The 21,037-nt window shown below is 33.0% G+C and overlaps 4 protein-coding genes across 8 annotated transcripts; 2 read left to right on the forward strand and 2 right to left on the reverse strand.

The window, feature by feature from the left end:
* The first annotated feature begins 2,094 nt into the window (after positions 1-2,094).
* LOC105633768 (uncharacterized) lies at positions 2,095-7,067 on the forward strand. 5 transcript variants are annotated; one of them, XM_089716650.1, is made up of 15 exons: positions 2,095-2,525; positions 3,214-3,335; positions 3,438-3,552; positions 3,649-3,801; positions 4,305-4,409; positions 5,211-5,294; positions 5,393-5,508; positions 5,592-5,693; positions 5,779-5,892; positions 5,984-6,040; positions 6,162-6,228; positions 6,307-6,360; positions 6,448-6,522; positions 6,605-6,640; positions 6,795-7,067. In XM_089716650.1, the coding sequence occupies exons 2-15, from the start codon at positions 3,316-3,318 to the stop codon at positions 6,906-6,908; spliced, it is 1,212 nt and encodes a 403-aa protein (XP_089572776.1). In that variant the 5' UTR covers positions 2,095-2,525; positions 3,214-3,315; the 3' UTR covers positions 6,909-7,067. The 5 variants fall into 5 exon arrangements, with proteins under 5 accessions (XP_089572776.1, XP_089572774.1, XP_089572777.1 ...); XM_089716648.1 differs by having other exon boundaries at positions 2,095-2,429; XM_089716651.1 differs by having other exon boundaries at positions 2,096-2,429; positions 3,441-3,552.
* Positions 7,068-7,553: 486 nt separating this feature from the next.
* LOC105633782 (Pseudouridine synthase family protein) lies at positions 7,554-13,305 on the reverse strand. Its single transcript, XM_012216445.4, has 9 exons — positions 12,225-13,305; positions 11,684-11,739; positions 11,523-11,605; positions 11,279-11,357; positions 10,769-10,879; positions 9,745-9,854; positions 8,748-8,831; positions 8,340-8,377; positions 7,554-7,927 (listed from the first exon to the last, which is right to left on the reverse strand). Exons 1-9 carry the CDS (start codon positions 13,198-13,200, stop codon positions 7,857-7,859), a joined length of 1,608 nt encoding a protein of 535 aa, XP_012071835.1. The 5' UTR covers positions 13,201-13,305; the 3' UTR covers positions 7,554-7,856.
* Positions 13,306-13,884: 579 nt separating this feature from the next.
* Positions 13,885-15,656, forward strand: LOC105633789 (cryptic loci regulator). The gene is made up of 2 exons (XM_012216458.4): positions 13,885-14,420; positions 15,262-15,656. The coding sequence occupies exons 1-2, from the start codon at positions 14,007-14,009 to the stop codon at positions 15,418-15,420; spliced, it is 573 nt and encodes a 190-aa protein (XP_012071848.1). The 5' UTR covers positions 13,885-14,006; the 3' UTR covers positions 15,421-15,656.
* Positions 15,657-15,822: 166 nt separating this feature from the next.
* Positions 15,823-19,374, reverse strand: LOC105633798 (GHMP kinase family protein). The gene is made up of 6 exons (XM_012216471.3): positions 18,992-19,374; positions 18,777-18,926; positions 17,736-17,924; positions 17,530-17,646; positions 16,654-16,814; positions 15,823-16,218 (listed from the first exon to the last, which is right to left on the reverse strand). Exons 1-6 carry the CDS (start codon positions 19,196-19,198, stop codon positions 15,975-15,977), a joined length of 1,068 nt encoding a protein of 355 aa, XP_012071861.1. The 5' UTR covers positions 19,199-19,374; the 3' UTR covers positions 15,823-15,974.
* Positions 19,375-21,037: the final 1,663 nt, after the last annotated feature.

Genomic DNA, 21,037 nt, shown 5'->3' on the forward strand with positions numbered 1-21,037 from the left:
TTTTTCAATTAATTAATTGTTAGTTAGCCATTTATCTTTGTTTTTCTATTTCATTCTCCTTAATCTTCAGTATCTTGGGAACCTTGACTTTGCTTCTAATTTGAATAAAATTTGAAATTTCAGAATCAAGCTTATAAGTTGAAACAAAAGGGCAAAAGGACTATTTTCCATGTTTTTTTTTGAATTTTGGTGGATGGATATTAATTAGTTTGCTTTTGATTAGTGCATTTCTTTTAGAAAATCTCATAATTATTTCAAAGCAATTATTTTTAACAAGAAAGAATTCAGATCAGACATGTATCATGAAATCATTAAAGATTTGACCCTTTCAAACTATGTCTATAACTCACTATAGACTCGAAAATTAAAGAGAAAATATGTACAAACGAGATATCCATTAACAAGAAGAAAGAAAAAGATGGACCAGAGAAACTTCTAATTCTTTCAATTTTTTAAAATAGATTACCAATTTATTAATAAAGAGTAATATTCCCATAATAGGAATTAGGCATAATCATGGCATAAATGGTCATATAATATCTGATTTGACATAATTAGTAGGGTTTTAGCCTTAATGAATTTAGGGTTTAGGGTTTAATTAGGTAATTATACAACTAATGCAATTTAATAAGATGTGCCTACTTTGTATCGCAATCTACCTGTAGACCAGAATTAAAGTCCCTCCTATAAGAAAACGTACGTTAATGGACCCGCCAATAGCTTTATTTGAAACCAAATAAGGAAAATGTTAATGGACCACCCATACCGATCTTTAATTAGATGCCTAATATCAATGATTTCAAACGAAAGGGGGTTTGTTTTTAGAAAATAATTATTTTTTTACTATTAATAAGTAATTAAGTATTAAAACTGAAATGTGATTTGCAATTAGTTGTTGGAGATTCTGTTGGTAGTTTTCTTTTTTTCTTTTTTTGAAAACTTGATTCTGATATATAAAAAATAATAATTTATAATTTATCGGAGACTTTTATAGGTCGAAACAACACTATAAATTATACAATAAGGGTAATCATTTCCTTGATTCATCAAATTGGTGAAAATAACTGTGATCGAAAGGACTCGAACTCGAAATCTCATACTCCTGAGTGAGAAAACCAATCAGACAACCACTTGATTGGCATAATTTACATATATTTATTTAAATAGTATCGGTGAAAAATGATTATAACTATATATTATTAATGAAAACATATTAATATAAAAATCATTTTAAATAAAATATTATCAATAAAAAGCCGTTTTAAATGAGATAACTTTTGTAACAAATCAACATGATTTATGCAATAATTACTAAAAATCAGCTGTTTAGATTGCCTAAACCAATAACAATAAATTAAAAATTTCAAATAAATTAATCTTAATATTATCTACAATCCCAAAATAATATTTGGAGTTGCAATGTTTATACAGGAATTTAAAATAGAGGCAGAGAGCAAGGATCGGATACACCGTGGAATCTTATATTTTTTAAAATTTTTTTTATAGAGTAGTCCCTATATTTAAAAATACTTTTTGCCCTTCAAATTTAAAATGTAGTTTCGTCCCTGATTTAAAATTAAGAAAATATTTCTTTTTTAATTTAATACTAAAACAAATGATAAATGATAATTAATAATTAAAAAAATAATTAACTTTGCCAACAAATAAGTCAAAGGTATAAAACTGTTTTGTCTTCGAATCAATAATGCAAATAGCAATATTGACCAGCCCACATAAAGTCATAAATTCAAATTAATTTTTTTTAAAAAAATAAAATCTCTAGTGGGCCCGATCACCATCTTCCAAGTTCAAAGTCTCAATCTCAATAACAATGGCATCAATTTCAAAAGTAAAAGTAATTGAAAAAAGAGAAACTATTTTCCAGTGTGGTGACTTCCAGTGTAATGTCTCACCAACATCTTGCACGTTTCAATTATTAAATGGCCCCGCAAATTTGGTGAAATATTACAGCACTCATTCCTGAAATTAACGTACGAGGATTATATACAAACAAATCCCACACGAAATTAGAAAATAAAAACGAAAATGGGAAAATATGAATATGTATGAGTAGGACTCAAAGATTGAAGCTTTCTCAATCAAGTTGTCAATTTATTGAAGAAAAATAAGAATAAACGACAACCCACCTGAGAGTGATATTTTACAAAAAGAAAAAAAAAAAGGAATTCTATTGGAAATTCCAACATTGAATTTCCCTCCTGTGTTTCTCTTCTCTGTTCCAATTTTTTTGTTTCAGTCATATATATGCACATTCCTCAAAGATAAAGAAGCTGACAAACAGAACATTCCGTCTCAAAAGCTAAGACCCTGTTTGTTATTCTGTTACAAAATCCATTTCCTAGATCAAAATCCTCGCAAATTGATATCTTTCTCTCTCTTGAAAGAAAGAGAATATTCAGGGATTTCACGTATGATTTCATTTTCTTGGCTTCTCTTTTCTTTCTTGTTTCCCATGTGAAATTTGACTTTGCAATATCGGAATAGCTCGTTTGTGGTTCCATATGGTGTGTTATTGTCATATAAGCTTGAGAATTCTCTTAGCTTGGTAGTGAAATTGTTTTATCAAGGATTTGAGTGTGTTTTTTGGATAGGTTATGATGTTTTCTTGACTTAAGCAAAGGTGATGCTTGTAATTGATTTTTAATTTGATATTCTTTATCTGTACCTGGAAAATTTAACTTAAACCCATGTTATTCCTCAGATAAAAGAAGAAAGAGTTATTTTTTGTCAATAGGATCAATGTTATTTTGGTTTGAGGTTTTGAACTAGTTGAACTCGTTTTGGATTCACTAATGCACGTGTTCTGTTTTGCTGATTGGAATTGGGGTAAGTGGGTTATGATCAGTTCAAAATTTCATTTTTGATAACTTTATCTATGTTTTCCAATTTTTGGTTTTCTTTTTTCTAAAATTGAAGTTTGTGGCATTTTCTCGAAGAAAAGTAAAAAAAAAAATGTAATCTCCTAAATGTGATTGTTGATCTTGATTGGAAATGAAGTAATTGAAGTTGTTTGTGTATGTTTGTGGCATAAAGAGTATATTTATACCCATCTCGAAATTTTCAAGGGCTGTATAATTGTGTTTGGGCAATCTTTTGTTTCCGGTTGATTAGTATTATGAATAATGGTGAAGCTGCTGCCAGGAATGACTAGGGTAATTGGTGCTGACATGCTTATATGTTTTGCATTTTAAGGCTACTGGAAATTGCAAACTTGATGAGCCAGCGGAACAGCAATTTCTTGCTGGTTTTTATCTTGTATATCTGTGACTGTAGAATCAGAAGATTTGGACGATAATGCGTCTCCCTGTCCGGAGGTATGGTTCATTCCTTACAGTCCCTCATTCAAATAGTTTCAAGTTTGCAGTTTGATAACAATGAAAAATGTCATCAATATGTGAATTCTTTCTTTTAACTAGCAGTGGATATGCAAGAAAACCAGGTGAGACAATGAGGCTTTTCTTGACTACTTTTGCTGGAATTACCTTTGGCTTTTTTCTAGGAATATCTTTTCCAACACTCTCACTGTCTAAGGTAGATATATTTTAACCCTTTAAGTGTCTATTGTGATGATTGTGTTTCTCTCTATTTCGTTTTAATGTTTCTTAACACAATTATCTTATTTTATAGATGAATCTACCATCCAGTCTATTTTCTTCCATTGATCTAACGTATATTGAGGACAAGTACTCTGGTCTTTCAACCCGTACACTGTTCAATGCTTGGTCTTCTCTAAAGGGCAGCAAGGGCGATTCTTTACCTCACAAATATAATGATACAAATGTATGCTCTCTTTATTCACTCATACCCTTGCAAAATATCCTCATACCCCAATTCTATTTGTTAATGAGTAGTCTCAACAGGACAACAAGGCTTTTCAGCTACTATTTATTTTGATCCAACTATTTTCAATAAATAAACTTCTTTAAGCATTTCTAATTGATTTAGTCAGTTTTGTAAACTCCTGTATGGGATTGATGATTTCTCTAGAACTCTTTTGAATTTAGTTGGCAGTAAGGTTTCCCTTGTAATTTTCATTTTTGAAATAGGTTATTAAGCAAGCAGATGTCCAGCAATTAAAAGGATTTTTGGACATTCTTTAGAAATATGGTATCATGTTTTTGAAACTTGGGTGATATCAAATTTGTCTCTTTTGCTTTGTCAGGGTGTCATAGCAGATACATCAACTTCTCTTAAATCTTACTGAATGCATTATGCATTGGCAGATGTATTCTCACCAAATTTCTCTGTCGGCGCTAATTATTAACCCTTTGATTCTGATGCAGATCTGGGTTCCAACAAATCCTCGGGGAGCTGAGAGATTACCTCCTGATATAGTAGCGCCTGAATCAGATTTCTACCTCCGTCGATTGTGGGGTCTGCCTGAAGAGGTTTGCAACTCCACTTGTATGGAGCATGTACTTTAGCTGTTACATCATATTGTGGTAGGAAAGGTACATATGAGGAAGTAGTATAACATATACACAATGTTGCTTGATCTAGAACCAGGTGCCAAAGTTGACTTAAGTTGTTTGTAGAGAGCATGCAATATAAATAAATAATGCTTTGTTTTGAGCTTCAGATGAGATTCTAAGGTGACACGTGAATAATAGTTTCATATTTATCAATAACCAAGTCCTTATCAGTTGTCAATGTTCCCATCCCATAAACCATCCAGCTAGCAGCTCAGCTGTTCAAACCTGAGACCTCTTATGTAGGTTGGTATCCAAACTTTAACCATTGGATAATCATTTCAGTTGAATTTTTTGCGATCTGCTATCCCTTTCTTAGGGAACTGCAGTATTGCTTTCTTTATTTGGTTAGAGGGGTGGTGAATGGCTTTAGGACTCAAGAAAGAGAAGAAAGTTTGAACAGTTCTGTAAATTAGCAGAAGTTGATACAAAAATTTCACAGTATGTAATATTTACAGTAAGAGGCACTAGATGATAGGTTGCAGAAAAATAATCATTGTTACTTCAAGCTATCCTTTTTTTTTTCTTTTTCTTTTTCGCGGATAAGCAATACGCATCGCGTCAAACTATCTTATTTGGAACACAATCTCTTTGTCTTTCAGTTGCTATAATTTCTATGGTACTATTAAACTTCAAAATGAAAAAATTCTCTCAAGTTGACATGATTGTGGTATTTTGCCTTCTAATCTCATATTTTGCTAATGGAGGTGGGATCTGCAGGACTTGTCCATCAAACCAAGGTATCTCGTAACTTTTACTGTTGGTGCTGATCAGAAAGATAATATTGATGCAGCAGTTAGAAGGGTCTCTTTCTCCTTCCTCCTCTCCCCCCCCCCCCCTCCCCACCTCTCTCTCTCTCTCTCTCTCTCTCTCATGTTTTTAATTGAAAATTTTTTTCACAGTTCTCAGAAAACTTCACCATTGTATTGTTTCACTATGATGGCCGGACAACTGAATGGGATGAATTTGAGTGGTCAAAGCAAGCTGTCCACGTGAGTGCTCACAAGCAAACTAAGTGGTTAGAATCTTAACCCATAAATTTTCAACTCCTGATTACATTGCTAGTTATATCTTCTTATAAACTTTTGAACTTTGCTCAAGGTGGTATGCTAAACGTTTTCTACACCCTGACATTGTTGCACCATATGAGTATATTTTTATGTGGGACGAGGATCTTGGTTTAGAGCATTTTGATGCAGAGGAGTAAGTGCAATTCACCTTTCTGATTTAATTGAAAATATTGTCAAAATGAAATAAAATGTGAAGCTTTAATTCTTCTCTGGTTCAGATACCTTAAACTAGTAAGGAAACATGGTCTGGAGATTTCACAACCTGGTTTAGATCCAGATAGAGGGACAACATGGGCAATGACAAAGAAGAGAGATGATTCCGAAGTTCATAAGTATGTAAATCCTTTATCTATCCTCGCTTGATAAGTAAAGCTTATCCCTTGTAGCTTGACTATTATCTCTCTTTGTTCTCACATACTGTAGGGATACTGAGGAGAAGCCTGGCTGGTGTACTGACCCACACCTGCCGCCTTGTGCAGCGTATGTAAAGATGACAAAGTCAATTTTTATGTGATTACAAGATGATTCATTTTCTCATTACTCCTGTGTATATACTTAGGATTTGGTTTTGATGCTCTCACCTTATATATTTAATGAGCAGATTTGTCGAGATTATGGCAACTGTTTTTTCTCGGGATGCTTGGCGTTGTGTTTGGCATATGATTCAGGTGTGAAGTAGTGAAATTATTTATCCTTTCCAATGCTGTTCATCTAAACTACTGTGTCTAAAATTCATCATATTGCAGAATGACTTGGTTCATGGATGGGGTTTAGATTTTGCTTTGAGAAGATGTGTTGAGGTCAGTAACCACTTTCTCCTTCCGAGTTAACGACTTGCTTTATTCACTCCAATCATTTATGCCTTTTCTGACTCTGTTTGGGCACAGCCTGCTCATGAGAAAATAGGAGTTGTAGATGCACAATGGATAGTTCATCAAAGTGTTCCATCACTTGGAAACCAGGTAAAACCTAAGCTATCATCTAATGTGAATAATTTTGTTTGATGTGCAATATATTTTAGTGAACTTTTTCGTATTTCCACAGGGTGAAGCAGGCAGTGGCAGGGCACCATGGGAAGGGGTATGTAATGAATTTTTTTCCCCTTGTACTTGCTGCTAAATCTCTCTCTCTCTCTCTCTCTCTCTCTCTCACACACACACACACACACTCACAAAAGATCGACAGCTATATGAATAGAATTGAAGATCTGCTATATATATATTTTTCTCGTTAGGTGAGGGAAAGGTGTCAAAACGAATGGAAAATGTTTCAAGATCGACTGTTTGGTGCAGAGAAAGCCTATTTCGAGTCGATTGGAATTGATCCTTACAATTCAACAAATCATTAGAGCGATGGACATATTGGCTACAAAAACATGTTATAAAAATAACCACATTATGTAGAAGTGACTTTTATTGTTCCTGCAGTTTTGACAGACATGTTTCTTGTATGATTTAGTCATGACATATCCCTCATTGTTTTCTATTTATTGATTCTTTCACAGAAATTCTCTGGCTTCGCTCCATTTTACTTTTTGACTAATTTCATAATTGCTTAGATCTCCATTGAAGCCGCAAGCTTAAACGCCACATCATTTTTTTTTTTTTTTTGTGGTCTTCTTATGTTTGTTCTTGAAATTCTTTCTTGAACTGTTCTTGAAATTGATCCCAGATTGTGGACTTGCATTTCAGTATATATTGTGCAAGAGTTCACTGGTTCCTTTGAGCATATAAATTTTAACCCGACAAAATATTAGCTTCGTAAAGAATATGGATTTACTTATCGAAGATAGCTTTAGAAAATTCGAAATCGTGATTAGGAAATGCATGAAAGTTAAGACACCTTTTCTCATAACGGATCTGAAATGAAATGAGCTGCTCAAATATATACACTGGCAATAAAAAATTGTTATTTCAGTCCTTCAGATTCTAGAATGGAATCTGAAGTTATACACCCACATACAAGCTCTCCAAATTTCTGGAAACGGACAACAAACACAAAATTATTAAGGTTGATTATGGAATCTGAAGTTTTACACCGACATACAAGCTCTCCAAATTTCTGGAAATGGGCAACAAACACAAAATTATTAAGGTTGATCCGTACAGAGTGTGAGTGTCCCTTAAATACCCATCACTGTGTCATGTTTTCTTCCAATTATAATGTGGGAATGAATGATGAAACCACTTGAAAAATGGCAATGAATGGGGGAGCGACTGGTATACATCTTCAGATCTCCAATGATATTGCCGTGGCTCCAAAAAATTTTGAGGTAGCAATAAATTATCACGTCTAGTTAGAAATAATTTTTAGTTATTGCCTCTTCCAGTTCTTTGAACTCCCATGCATCATCTGCCAAGTATTCTCCTGTAACAAAAAGAGTGTGTCAACAAAGAAGTACCGTTTTTTGGTAAATGTTGCAAAATTTGCGTTTGCGTTGGCCAAGGAAGGCATTCAGTATTCACTGTATTTCAATTTCCTTATGCTTTGTGTAATTGTTGAGGAACCATATGGGAACGATTCTTTTTCTGCCCTTTAAATGTGCAAAACACAAGCAAATACAGTTCCACTGATTTTTACACACCTTTAGAATAATATGGAACCGTATCAAGTTGCCAAACAACTGTGAGCCGCTATTTTTAGCATAAAAATAAATAAATTAGCTAATTCTTATTCCTCTCTCTCATCCCTCATATATTTGCACCATGATGAAAAAGTAAACCTAGAGGATATGCTTAATCATCACTTAAAATTTTCAAGAATGAGGAAAGGCCCTTACCAATTGAATCTCTTCGAAGAGCAGTTAAGTGAGCACAGCTGCAAGTGAAAAGTCAAGTTAGAAACAACATTAATTTTAACTTTTTTATTTTATTCTAAATCTAATTTTAATAAAGGGGCCTTCCTTCCACTTTTCAAGAAAGAATGAAAAACTAGCTCGTGGAATATCTTTATTTTCTGTTTGTCGTTGACATGTTACCTTCTCAGTTTTCTTTCCTTTCTTAAATTTACTTTTTCTTCTGGTCTAATTGCAATCCTATTTCACTCATTATGAACACTGGTGCCATCAGGTCAGAAATTCATTAGGAAGTTGGAAGCAAAAGATTGTCAATGATTTCAGAAGCCCAAGACAACTGGCCAAGCATAAATTAATAAAAGTGTCCATTGAACCAAGGTGAACAAAGTATACCTGCCAAGAGCCTTCCCAAAATCTGCACATAGCGATCGAATGTACGTTCCTTTAGAGCATACCACTTGGAAAATCAAATTTTGTCTGTAATAATCAAAAAATCTTATTCAGGTTCAAATACAGTTGCCTAGTGCCTAGGTAGTGAACTTATTACTCAGTGACAATGTCAAAGCATATCCATCATTAGTTTGCAGAAAACTTTTCCCACCATGAGCATTATGATCGAAAACTACGTAAACATAACACTTTTTCAGTTTCCCACCCAGAGCAGATGGAAGAAATGCAGAAGAGTTTACTGGAGATTAGAAATAAATTTCAGTTGTTCATGGTAATCAAATTATCAGAATGGTCAAATCAAGAACAAAAGTTTACCATTCCATTCATATTGGTTTATTCATTTATAAAAATATTTCAATCTCAGAGTTCAGGTTACATTACAGTGCAGGTATTAATAAGCCACTGGTCAGTTATTAGATGATTTGTACCTAGTTGTAATTATCAAATCTTGCACCACCAATGCTGCTAGTTTTATCAGATAATCAAGAAACTAGCTGAAATGCCAATAGTTTAGCAAGGGTGCTAATGAGTATACATTACTGATCAGTGTTTCCAGTAAAATTTTCTATTTTGAAAAGGATAAATGGCTACAAATTAGTCACAAAGGGCATAAGTAATGAACTGATGATAGCAATTGACTGTTCCTTATCATTTCAGATAAAAGGAATATTTAAATTCAACATAGCACGCATAAGGTGCAGCATACATGATGCACAGCATACATGGGGAACAGAATATCCAAGTGAAGCTACAACACGGAATTACCAACGGGCAAAAATACAGGACAGAAAAGTGCATGCCAAGTAAACCATAGATTTTCAGTAAAATAACAAGAACATATGATGACGATGAATCAAAGAGAAGAAATTCAAGACACAGCTAGTGGCTAATGTATAGGAGCATGCTTCTGCTTATATATTCAGACAAAAATTGAAAGAACCTGTCCTCCAAGCTTCGCTCTATGTTGAACTGAAAAATTGAAATTCTTCTGGGTGAAAGCTCAACACTTTCTCCTCGCCTTGCTTTATCATACATCTTTTCTCCTCCAACCTATCGCAAGGTAGAGAAACTCTGAGCAAATAAATTAGGAGCACATAAAAGAGTCTTATCATTTAAATATGCAAGCATTTCACCTCCATTTTTCACCTATACACCAAAAAGAGGTTGACCTGCTTTTAAGAAAATCATCACTTCAATGCATGCAAAAGTGGATGAAAAAGCAACTCTGACTCCAATCCATTTTGAAAAAGAAAAAAAAAAAAAAATCAACTTGCAGTTTTCAGAAAGCATGTGAAACAGCAATGCCAAGCAGAAACATCTTTACTACAGAATTTTCAATGCATTTAGTAAATGTTCATCAGTCCAGAGTTCTTAATTTTAACAGGGTGTCATGCAATAATTCAGAAGTCAAAACCAAGTTTAAGAGACTAGACCAACAAGCCAGAATGCATTTGCATAGCTTTGTTCGGGAGAAATCAACATCACATTTAGAAAGGAGAGGTTCCAGCCTTGGGTCCTCATATTAGTTAACACTGACAATTCAAACCCTGAAAAGATGATATGCCATCAATATTCTTAGATGCAAGTTATTGCAACTATGACAGATAAAGGATTTATTAAGTGTGAACAACGAAATCTAGAAGCATAATTGAACAGATAACCAATTTTAACATTTAGAATGGTCTCCTGAGCCAGCGGAAAACAGATGTGAAACAGGTCATATGCCTACTATGCTCCTACTCGTAATACTTGCATGCATTGGATACTCTCACTGGTTAATATTACCAGCCACTGTCATTTACAAAATTTTTCTGAAAATTCAGTTCTGTTTTATTTTTTTTCTTTTTTTTTAAATGGCTATGGGCATATATATTTTTGTATCTTGAGGACCAGAAGCAAGGATCTGTTAGAAAGAGCTTAGCTACTCATCCAGTTAATCGACAACTATACTGCAGAAATCTTACTTTGATGGCAGAGAACATTGGAGGAACTTGCCATATTTCACCACAAAAAGATGCAGCAGCTTTTCTTATGTCCCCATCTTTGATATGCTCCCACGGCTCACGCTGGATAACCTAAATGACAGAACAGTTTACAAGTAAAAATTGGGATGATGCATTTAAGTAGATTGAAAATTAAACCATCACAGTCAAATTTTAGTCATATCCAACCAGATGATTTAATAGAGATCAAGTGTAAAAAGCTAGAATCCATATTCACGCAGTATATAACCAATTGAAATCGATCAAATTACTGAGTATATTCAATGAAATAAGTATCAAATTCACCATTATTGTGCATTCACTATTGGGTATATGTCTTTTTTCCCGTTAGAAGACAAGACATGAAACAGCATACTACGCACATGTCTTAGTTATTAATTCTTCAAAGTAAAGGATAAGTACAACAAAATGTCAGAAAGCGCTTAACTATAAAACACAATCAGCAGCTGTTACTCAAAATATAACACACACCGGTGAATCAGCATCCCAAGTTGACGTTGCCTCCCCTAAACGAAAAACTCCACTATAACCCTTAATCATACCTTGATATCTGCATGAAAATTCAAGTTCTTTAGAGGAGCATATTTAAGAGAGAAAAATATATTGAAGCTCTAGTCTTTGGACCATAAGAGGGATGGAAGAAAACGGGTCCTGTCTGGGAGTGTTGTAAATTGATAATTGAACTAGTCTACCAAAGGTTAAAATTCAATATTACCTTTCTACCAACTTAGTGGCTCTGCCAACACAGACAATCAATAATCCAGTTGCCATAGGATCAAGAGTGCCAGCATGCCCTACCTGTAATCAAAATTAATGAATTTAGTAAAGTTACACCCATTGTGCAGAAAAAATAGCAACTGAGAATAAAAAAGAGACCTTTTGCACTTTGACTAGGCGGCGCAGCTTTCCACAAACTGTGAATGAAGTCCATCCTGGTTTGAGATACCATAACATTACTTTTTGGAAAAAATATAAACATAACGGTTGACGTTTTTTACATTTCACTTTTAACTTCCAATGAAATCCCAACTACAGGCATACAGAGAGATTTCAGAATTTTGATAAACAGTCCTGCTGAAAATTTCTGGATATCTAGCACTACACCAAGCTAAAAGGAATAATTGAATCCATATGGCTTTTAACAACTAGACTTAAATTGGGTTGAGTTGACGGTCTTGCTCATTCAAAGTAGGTAACCGAGGAAACATTATGACGTGTTGGATAAATTAGATAATAATATAAATAATAGTCTGTGCTATGCGCATTGCACACAGCCTAGAAGCTACAAGGATAACTGAACAATTAGTATTTCCTGTTCTTTTAGATGCGTCAAAACTTCTTGAAGAATCGAACTATCAACAAACAAAAGTTCATACAAAACCAATAAATCCAATAACATAAGAGCGTTTGAACTCACCTTTAGGCTTATTCACCAAAACCACAGTTCCATGAGGACCATCCCACCTAGGTGGAAGCTCAGTGCTTCTTGTAACAAGATAAGGTTCTCCACTGCCAACTTCATTATTCTTATTGGGAACTTTCTTCAAACACTTGAAGAACTCCTCCACTTTCCTCTCTGTAACACCTTTATTTACAGGACTCTCTGAATTTGTCTTTATCTCATCCTTCTCCTCAAAGAACACCAACCCTTTGTCTACCTCTTTGTCTCCAACCCCATCATCTCTCTTCTCTCCTTTCTTAACACTACGAGTCCTTTTTCCTTTCCCATATGGATTCATATCAGACTGGCTAGGATCTATAAATGCCTTATCAAAACATTGGTCAGGAAAATACTTCTTCTCCAACTGATAAACCATCTTGTAATGCTTATCTTTCTCCCATGGATAAGCAAATGTATCATAAAAATACAATTCCTCCTCTCTCTTATGCAAACTATTAAACTCTATAACTTCAGGCTTCAATTCTACAAAACCTTCTTCTTTATTTCTACTTTCCTCATCAGAATCTGACCCATACATTCTTTTCCTCCTCTTATTATAATACTTTCTCTTAGACTTATCCATCTCCTCATTATCTCTATCAACAGATAATTTCTGCTCGACCCAAGAATCAAAACCCGGTTCAGAATCGGGGTTCTGGGATGAGTCTGATTCAGGCGTGATATCTGACTTTGATTTACTGAGTCGTGTGGGTGGGCGACGAGTTTGTACATGGGAGGACTGAGTTGGACGGTTGATAATCATCTCGTATTGAAGAGGGTAAGGAGTCGATGTAGAGGAGAAGATTCTGTTTGAAAACGAGAAGACGAATTTGTTCAAAGATTTGGGCTTTAAGGGTAATATGAATGGGGAGAGTGTGGATTTCATTGTTTTTGTTGATAAAGTCATGGGTTTTGAACAGAGAACGAGCAGAGAAAGAGATCTATTTGCCATTGAAGAAATAAAGGTAGGTGTAGTTTCTGGGTTTTAGCATGGTTTTGGCCTTTCCTTCAAATGGAAAAGAAAACACATATCCTGTAATGCTATAGATATTTTAACCTCTTTGTTTATTCATTTAAATATCTATCATGTTTTCCATATTTCCATGGCTTTCTCATATGAGTAAACGAATAATTATCTCTCAGATTTTATGGTAATTACAATTTCAACTTCCTTATTTAGCATATAATCATTAAACTATTCAATTATTTTGTTAAGAAAAAATATCTAAATGCAAGAAAAATTATAAATTTAATTTTTTTATATTTTAAATAAAAAAAAAGAGATTTAAAATTTGTTCCAAATATAATTATATAAAATTCAATTGAATATATATTTTAAATTAATAATACTAAATTTTTGTTTGGAAATCAATTCACATTTTAAAACCATATTATAAAAAAGAGCTAATATAATGCTATTTTTAGGCTTTGATCCTGTATACAATTTTTGAAAGAGAAAATTAAATAACCTAACAAAATCAAAATTTAAGAACTAATCAGTATTTTCTTTTTGTTCAAAAAAAAAATCAGTATATTTTTAAAATAAAAATATGATGAAATTGTTAATCTGTTAGTATTAGGATCACAGTACATGACTTAATGATTAAATAGTTATTTATCCGGTCATTTTAATTTAATATAAAATCTACCGAATTGGCGCTGCCTCCGTCGCCGACTCTTTAAATATTTCAAAATTTTTCAGTCGTAGGCATTTTCGAATTTTGGAGGGTCGCTTCAAAATTTCCCGGTTCGAAGTTCATGGACTTAGCATCCACAGCTTGGGGGGCCGGCGAGGGGGAGGAATGGGAACTCCGCCACGATGATGATGGCTTCACTTACAAGATTCTCAAGCGCCAGCGCCTCCTCGACCCAGCCGCCGGCGCAGTTCAACCTTCTCTCACGGACCCCAAGGCCGAAGAGAGGCACCGAAGACAACGAAAGAAAAATGCCCTCTTGAAATTAAAAAGTCAGTATCAGAAGGAACTCGACCAGTGGGAACTTTTGTCGAGCACATTGCAAGCAATGGAAGAGAAAGCGAATCAACAACTTGAATTGCAAAAACGACAGCAAGATGTGGGCAAAACGGCGTCTTCGTCTTTGGAATCAAGTTTGACGCCCATGGAGGGATCCGAAAATGCTTGTGGGTCATTAATCGATGAGCTCCTTTCGCAGGTAATTTGGTTGTTTGAGATTTGATTGTCGGTTTTAATTCTTTGAATTTGGATTTTTTGTGCCTAACTCCTTTAACTGAACTTCCACTTAAATTGTTGAACCAGAACGACAAAAATTGAATTTGTCCATTTTTTAAATCCAATTTTACACTAAGATTCTGTTTGAATCTTGTTTGCAATCTGCTTATAATTCAGAAGGAACATGTCAGCTTCTGTGGATTGGGTGTGTGGCAGGGAAAGTGTGGGATTTTAGTAAGTCTAAACATTTTTGGTCTCATAAATTGAAAAAAATGTAATTTTTCCCATCATTCTCCAAATTCCACAAAATTATTCCAAGTGGTTTTTCATTATTGGGAATCAAAATTATTTTTCTTAAAAAATATTTTGCAGAGACAAGTTATTTTCTGCAAAATAAATGGATTTCAGATTCAAAAGGGACATGTCAGCTTAGAAAATGCAAGTGCAGTATTTTCAGGAAGAGAATGGGAACAAAAATTGCATAATTTCCTTCAGGAGTTTAATTGCAGGGAGGGACGCAGGATTCAAAACTGGGGCTATAAAATGTGGGCTTTAAGAACTCATCTATTTGGAGGGGAGCAGAATATAAGAATGGAACAATATTTAGTAAAAATTGAATTAGAAATTCAATGAAAAAAAAAAAAATTGCCAGGGCCATGGCCCTCCCGCCTAAAGCTTGCGTCCTGTTTAATTGCAATCACTCTGCTTTGAGTCCTACAATTGATCTTACATTGGCTTCACTGGACCGTAAATCCCGTATAAAGGGGGTTTTTTTCTTGGCTGAAATATAGTTTTGACTCTATTTGGTTAATTGAAAATTGCAGGCTGAGGCTCAAGAAGCAGTAATCCGTGATGTATCATACTTATGTGATATAGCAGAAGCAATGTGCAGCGCTCAAGAGGAGTGGCTAGCACAATCATTTATTGATCTCCCAGTTTGGTCTTCTCCTCGAAAGCTTATCGCTTCGCTTTGTGATGAGTAAGTTTAAGTTTGGTTTTAGTAGTTACTATCTTAACTCCTGGAAGGAAATATGTAAAGCTTGTCCTGCAAAAGTATAAGTCCTGTTTAATTAAAAAGGACGCTATTCTTGTATAAGACTTTAAAGTTATCTTCTTTGTTGTAGATTTCTACATTTGAAAGATAGTTTGTTCATATTTTCAACTATATTATCTGATTGATCTTGTGTAATTGAGGCTAAATATGGGAAAATTTTAACTATTCCTTGACTGTATTCCTTGAAATTTCAATATTAGTTGAATTAAGGGGGGTTTAATATTAGTTGCATTGCATATAATATAATTGTCAATTTTCTGAAAATAATTTACAGTTCTTGAGTGAAACCTGAAGAGTATTTAATCTATTACTTGAATGGTAATTATTGAGATTAAATTAAATTCTTGTAAAATCTTCATTGAAAAATCAAAATAATATGTGTACTTCTCTAGTGTAAACTTTTGTCAAATAAAGACTGTTCCAGCATCAGTTAGCTCCTCAAAGCAAAAAACTTTATTAAAAGCTACAAACTCCAAAATTTTCCTATTGAGACAGGGTCTTGAGATCTTCCTCATTAAGACGAGAAGGAACAACTTGCACAGGTTGAATGGAAAAACCAGCTTTCTGGCAAGCATCCTCCAGAAGCTTTACTTGCGAAGGCCCATCAGGGCAGAATACAACAACAGCTCCTCCACTACCCGTAAATTTTGAAGCAGCTCCTACTCTTCGAGCCACTTCCACCATTTCTATGTTTAGAGCACCGAGAACATCATCCCCGAACATACTCCTGTACAGTATTACCATATAAGATAGGGTAACAACAATTTAACATTATGAATCATCCTGCGAAAGCATAGCCATTTATTGCAAAATAATGCAACATCGAAAATTGGTGATGATATGCTATTCATTTCTCTTCTTATTTTGATGAGATTATGTGGCTATTCTACGTGTTGTCAGCCTCAGGAACCCATGCTTTAAGTAAATCAAGAAATAGGAATAAGCTATATTCTAAAACAGAAAAGTATACGACTCATCTGATCAATTTTTATCTGATATTTCCAGAGTCCAGATGAATCGCTCTTTTCCAGAATCTGGAATAAATGCATTTCATTCCCAAAGTTCAACTTAATTATCCGAATGAAACCTAGTCATATGAATTTGGAAACACTAAGCACTACAACAATAAGGAGCGAAACTTGTCAAATGCAGAATTAAATACCTTCGAAGGTCAAAATTACGATTCATCAACTCTTTGAGTCTGGCATAATTCTTTTCAAGAATTGCTGTTCGTCCTTCTAATGCTATATTTGCAACTTCTGACATGGATGATATAATAAATTTGTCACCGTCAAGCCATCGTTGCCGAACTGTACTATGTACCTGCATTACAACTGATTTTACAAATGCGGTTCACAGCTACCATGCCAAAAAGCTCATACATAGTAGCGTGTACAAAAAAATCTTACTTATCCAACCAATATGTATGATTAAGGGTCATAACTCATTAACTAGTGAACCAGCTTTCAAAAAAGAGGAATAGGACATCATACAAATGTCATCATTTTGGACCAACAGAGGCAAAACTTGAGGTCACCGGAAAAAAAAAACTAAAACACAAATGAGAAAGATACCTTTCACTCTCACTTGTGTACATAAAAATTGGAAAGTTCAAAATTGGAAAAACCTATATAACTTAGAAAAAAATTGAGAAACTATGCTTAAGGACAGTCGTCAACCAAGCTGTATAATTATTAGTTTTTTGAACATTATTTATATAGATTCAGAATCTCATACCATATGCTCGAAGCACATTATGTTCAAACACGTTTTCTAAGTCCTAAAAAGCACATCTAACTGAAAGTTCAAGAAAGAAAGTTGAATGGTGGCAAATGCTTTCTATTCAAAATTCAAGCAACTAATAAGCATTCGTTGGTTTAATGATTCATGCACAAAGTGCAGCTTATGATATAGTATCTTGTTTCCTTGTGTTGTTTCTTTAGCATAAGAATACATTTTAAATTTAGTCATTAATTTTAAAAAGTAAATATACAAGAGAATTTATATTTGAAAGGAGAAGACAATACATAATGCTAACCTTCCCAGAATCACTTGGATTCTCAGCATAAATGAGATGAAGAGATGGTAGAAGACTAATATCCATGGGTGTATAGATGCCATGCCCCAACTTATCCATATTTTCCTTAGAAAAATCCTGCAGAAAGAGTTGATAATATGCATAAGCCAACATATTAATAAAAATTTGATGTATAGATTATAGACCTCCGCATCAACAATACCCACCATGTAAACGAGGCCTCCATAAACCTGTGCTACTCGATCTTGAAGGCCAGCAACAATTCCAAGTTCTTGCTCTGCGCTAAGAACAAGTTTAGGTCTGATTTCAACTTTGATCAAATGCCGCACTTTGTAGAAATCAAGAAGGCAGCTCAAGGCTGCAGTTACAATGGCACTGGAACCTGAAAGCCCTGTCTGAAATGTCAAAATTATAGCTTTAAGCCATATGTGGTGAATGTGAAGCTTGTTAAAGAGAAATGGATACAAGTATGCAAAGATAACACTTTTTATACTTACATTAAAGTTAACTACTAAAAACCCACAAGGTCTTCCTTAATATTCATTTTGGTTGTTGTTGTTGTTTCAAAATTAATAACTTTAGTCCCTAAAGTGTGTTAATGAATAATGCTTCAACTCTTCAATTATAAAATTACATACTTTTCACCATACACTGTTATTTTAAATTAAATTGCACTTTGATTCCTAAACTTTTTAAAATTTATTTGCATTTTAGTCCTTGAATTATTATTTTTTCAAACACTTGCGTTACCTAAAGCCTTGTACTTTTTGTTGACATATAGGGACTAAAATCATTAATACACTGCTTGAGTTGTTATACTTTAAAATACTTTAAAATTTCTAATTCAACTCGTCCTATTATAGATAAATTTATTTCCTACAAAGAGATGATAACTGGGTCTTAGCCCTCATTTGGATCAACGAATAAAAAATAACATAGAATAGAATAACTATTTCCTGGAATATCTATTCCTAACTTTAGTTCAAATTATAATTGTGAATTTACAACCTGAAATTATTTTTGTATACTTAAGTTTCTAAATATGTAAAAATTTAATTATTATATGCAACTAAATATTTTTTTAAATTTATGTAGCATAAATTTTATGAATGGTAAAGAATATTCTATTTCTTTATATAACAGTATATTCCTTCATCTTCAAAGTAGTCGAGCTTTTACTAGTACCAGATACAGGTTCCACATGAATCTTCTAATTCCAAGTTACACATAGAATGAAAAAAACTTACCTGGCGAGGGATATTTGTATCATAAGAAAGAGTAAAATTTCTGCTATGAAGATCAATTCCGTTCTCTTTACAATGCTTGTAAAAGACTCTACAAATTGCCATAAGCAATCGCACTCCTCCATAGTACCCTTCGCTCTGCAACCGATTCACCTAAAAGAAAATTCGATCATTATTAACTCGATCGAAAAAAATCGAATCGCAATAAAAATACCTACCAGATGATCGAGGGAAGAGAATTGGACGAGATCATGTTTGGGATGAGGATTGATAACGAGATCATCGGACGGTTGTAATCGAACGGTGGCCCAGAAGTTGCCGAGACTGAAAGAGATCGTACGGCCATAATAAACGTCGCTTGGATTCCCTAAAAGACCAACTCGAGCGTATGCTCTGTGCTCTATCGTCGTCGATTTGTCACCCATGCTCGATGTCTGCAATGTGAAACTCGCTTTTTCGTGTGTATGTAGTAGACTGTGCAAAGACGAAACGAGATGTGGACGCCGTAACAGCGAGAGATTGTTGTTGTTGGAAGCGTAATCCGGTTGGGTAAAGGTCAAAATGGAAGATTTTGGTGAGATAGTACAGCTGAGATGGCTGTTATCTAGTCTTGTCAGCATCCAATCATCATAGTATTATTTATTTTTTTGTTGCTATTATTAGGAATTTATGGTGAAAATCATTTATGGTTATTTTTATTTTTTTGTTACTATGGTAAAAATATAGATTGAAGTATATTTGGTCATTAAATTATATCATAATTAATATCATTATCGAGTCTTGCTGTCCATTATCACATACCAAAACTAAAACACTTTTTGAACGAAATTTGCCCTTTGTTTATAAACGAAAAGAGCTAATAATGAATTTAATATTAGAACGTTGTAGTAATTTTTTAAAAAATAAAAAGACGAAAATATTAATTAAAATATAATTTAAAAACTCAAATATATTTTACCTAAAATTATACTCTCTCTCTCTTCTACTCTAGGAGCCATAAAATGATATTTTATTATATTCCATTTTAAGTGATTATTTAAGAATTCGAGAATATATTAATAAATTTTTTAATTTTTTTCACAATTATTAGGTATACTAATGGAGAGTTTTTAATTGTAAGATCGGACAATTTAATAATTTTAGGATATAATTTTTAAAAAAAAATAAATTTTTTTAATCATTTTATTAATTTAAAAAAAAAAAAAGATGTGGCCAAGTGAACAAGAGAATATTAAAATTGTTTGAGAATGTTACTTTATTATTTTTAAATGGAATAAAAACTCACATTGCCCCATGAACTTATAACAGTATACAATTTAACTAAAAATCAATTCTTTTTATAAATTAGCCCTGAATTTGTATGAAAAGAGCAAAAAGTCTATTTTTTAAATATTTTTAATTGATATAAAAAGTTTAAATATAGAAAAAAAAATTATTTTAGAAAATAAAATAATTATAAAAAATTACAGTGTAATTAAACAAAATATTTCATTTAAAAATTATAAAATTCTAAGTATATTTGATTATATTCAATATTTGGTTTCAAAAATATTTATTATTATTCTTAATTATATTTGATCTAAATCAAATATTTCATTAATTTTTTATTATATTTGATTTAAATCAGAATTTTGATTGTGATAAAAATTGGAATTTTTTTTTTAAATGAGCTTTTTAATCTTGTAATGTAAGTTTAAGGATTAAATTGTAAAAAAATTTAATTTTTAAATAAATTATATATTACTTTCAAGTTTGGAGGCAAATTGAACTTCATTTCTTTTTAAATTAATATAATTGAAATATTAAGGTTGTTACTTCAGAGTTTTTCTTTCACTGTAATCAAAAAAATAAATAAATAAAAGTTTTTCTTTCACTCTCACTTAGGTTTGGGGACACTATTTGATTTGAAAAGCAACGATTACGGTGGAAAATTGTTGAATTAATTTTCTTGTTTTCCGCCTCCATTTTATTTATATTTGTTAATTATGTAAAAAAAAATTAAAATCATAGATTTAATTTTTTTAAAAAAATATATATATACGCACTCAAATAGAACTTGGAAATTTGCTGTCTTATTATCCTTTTTTAAGAAATGGTCAATAAATTTGAATTCAATATTCATGTCGGTCACTCCCAAGTATAGTCTGATAAGCATATTTATAGCCTTATAATAGACCCAGGTCCGAAAGCTCTCTCCATTTGCTTAAAAAAAAAAAAAAAAAAATCATGTTCAGGTTCGTTTATTGTCTTCCAAACAAATGCAC

Source organism: Jatropha curcas, chromosome 11, assembly GCF_041381405.1.
Source record: "Jatropha curcas cultivar XTBG-Jc1 chromosome 11, XTBG_Jcur_1.0, whole genome shotgun sequence".
Classification (NCBI taxonomy): domain Eukaryota; kingdom Viridiplantae; phylum Streptophyta; class Magnoliopsida; order Malpighiales; family Euphorbiaceae; genus Jatropha; species Jatropha curcas.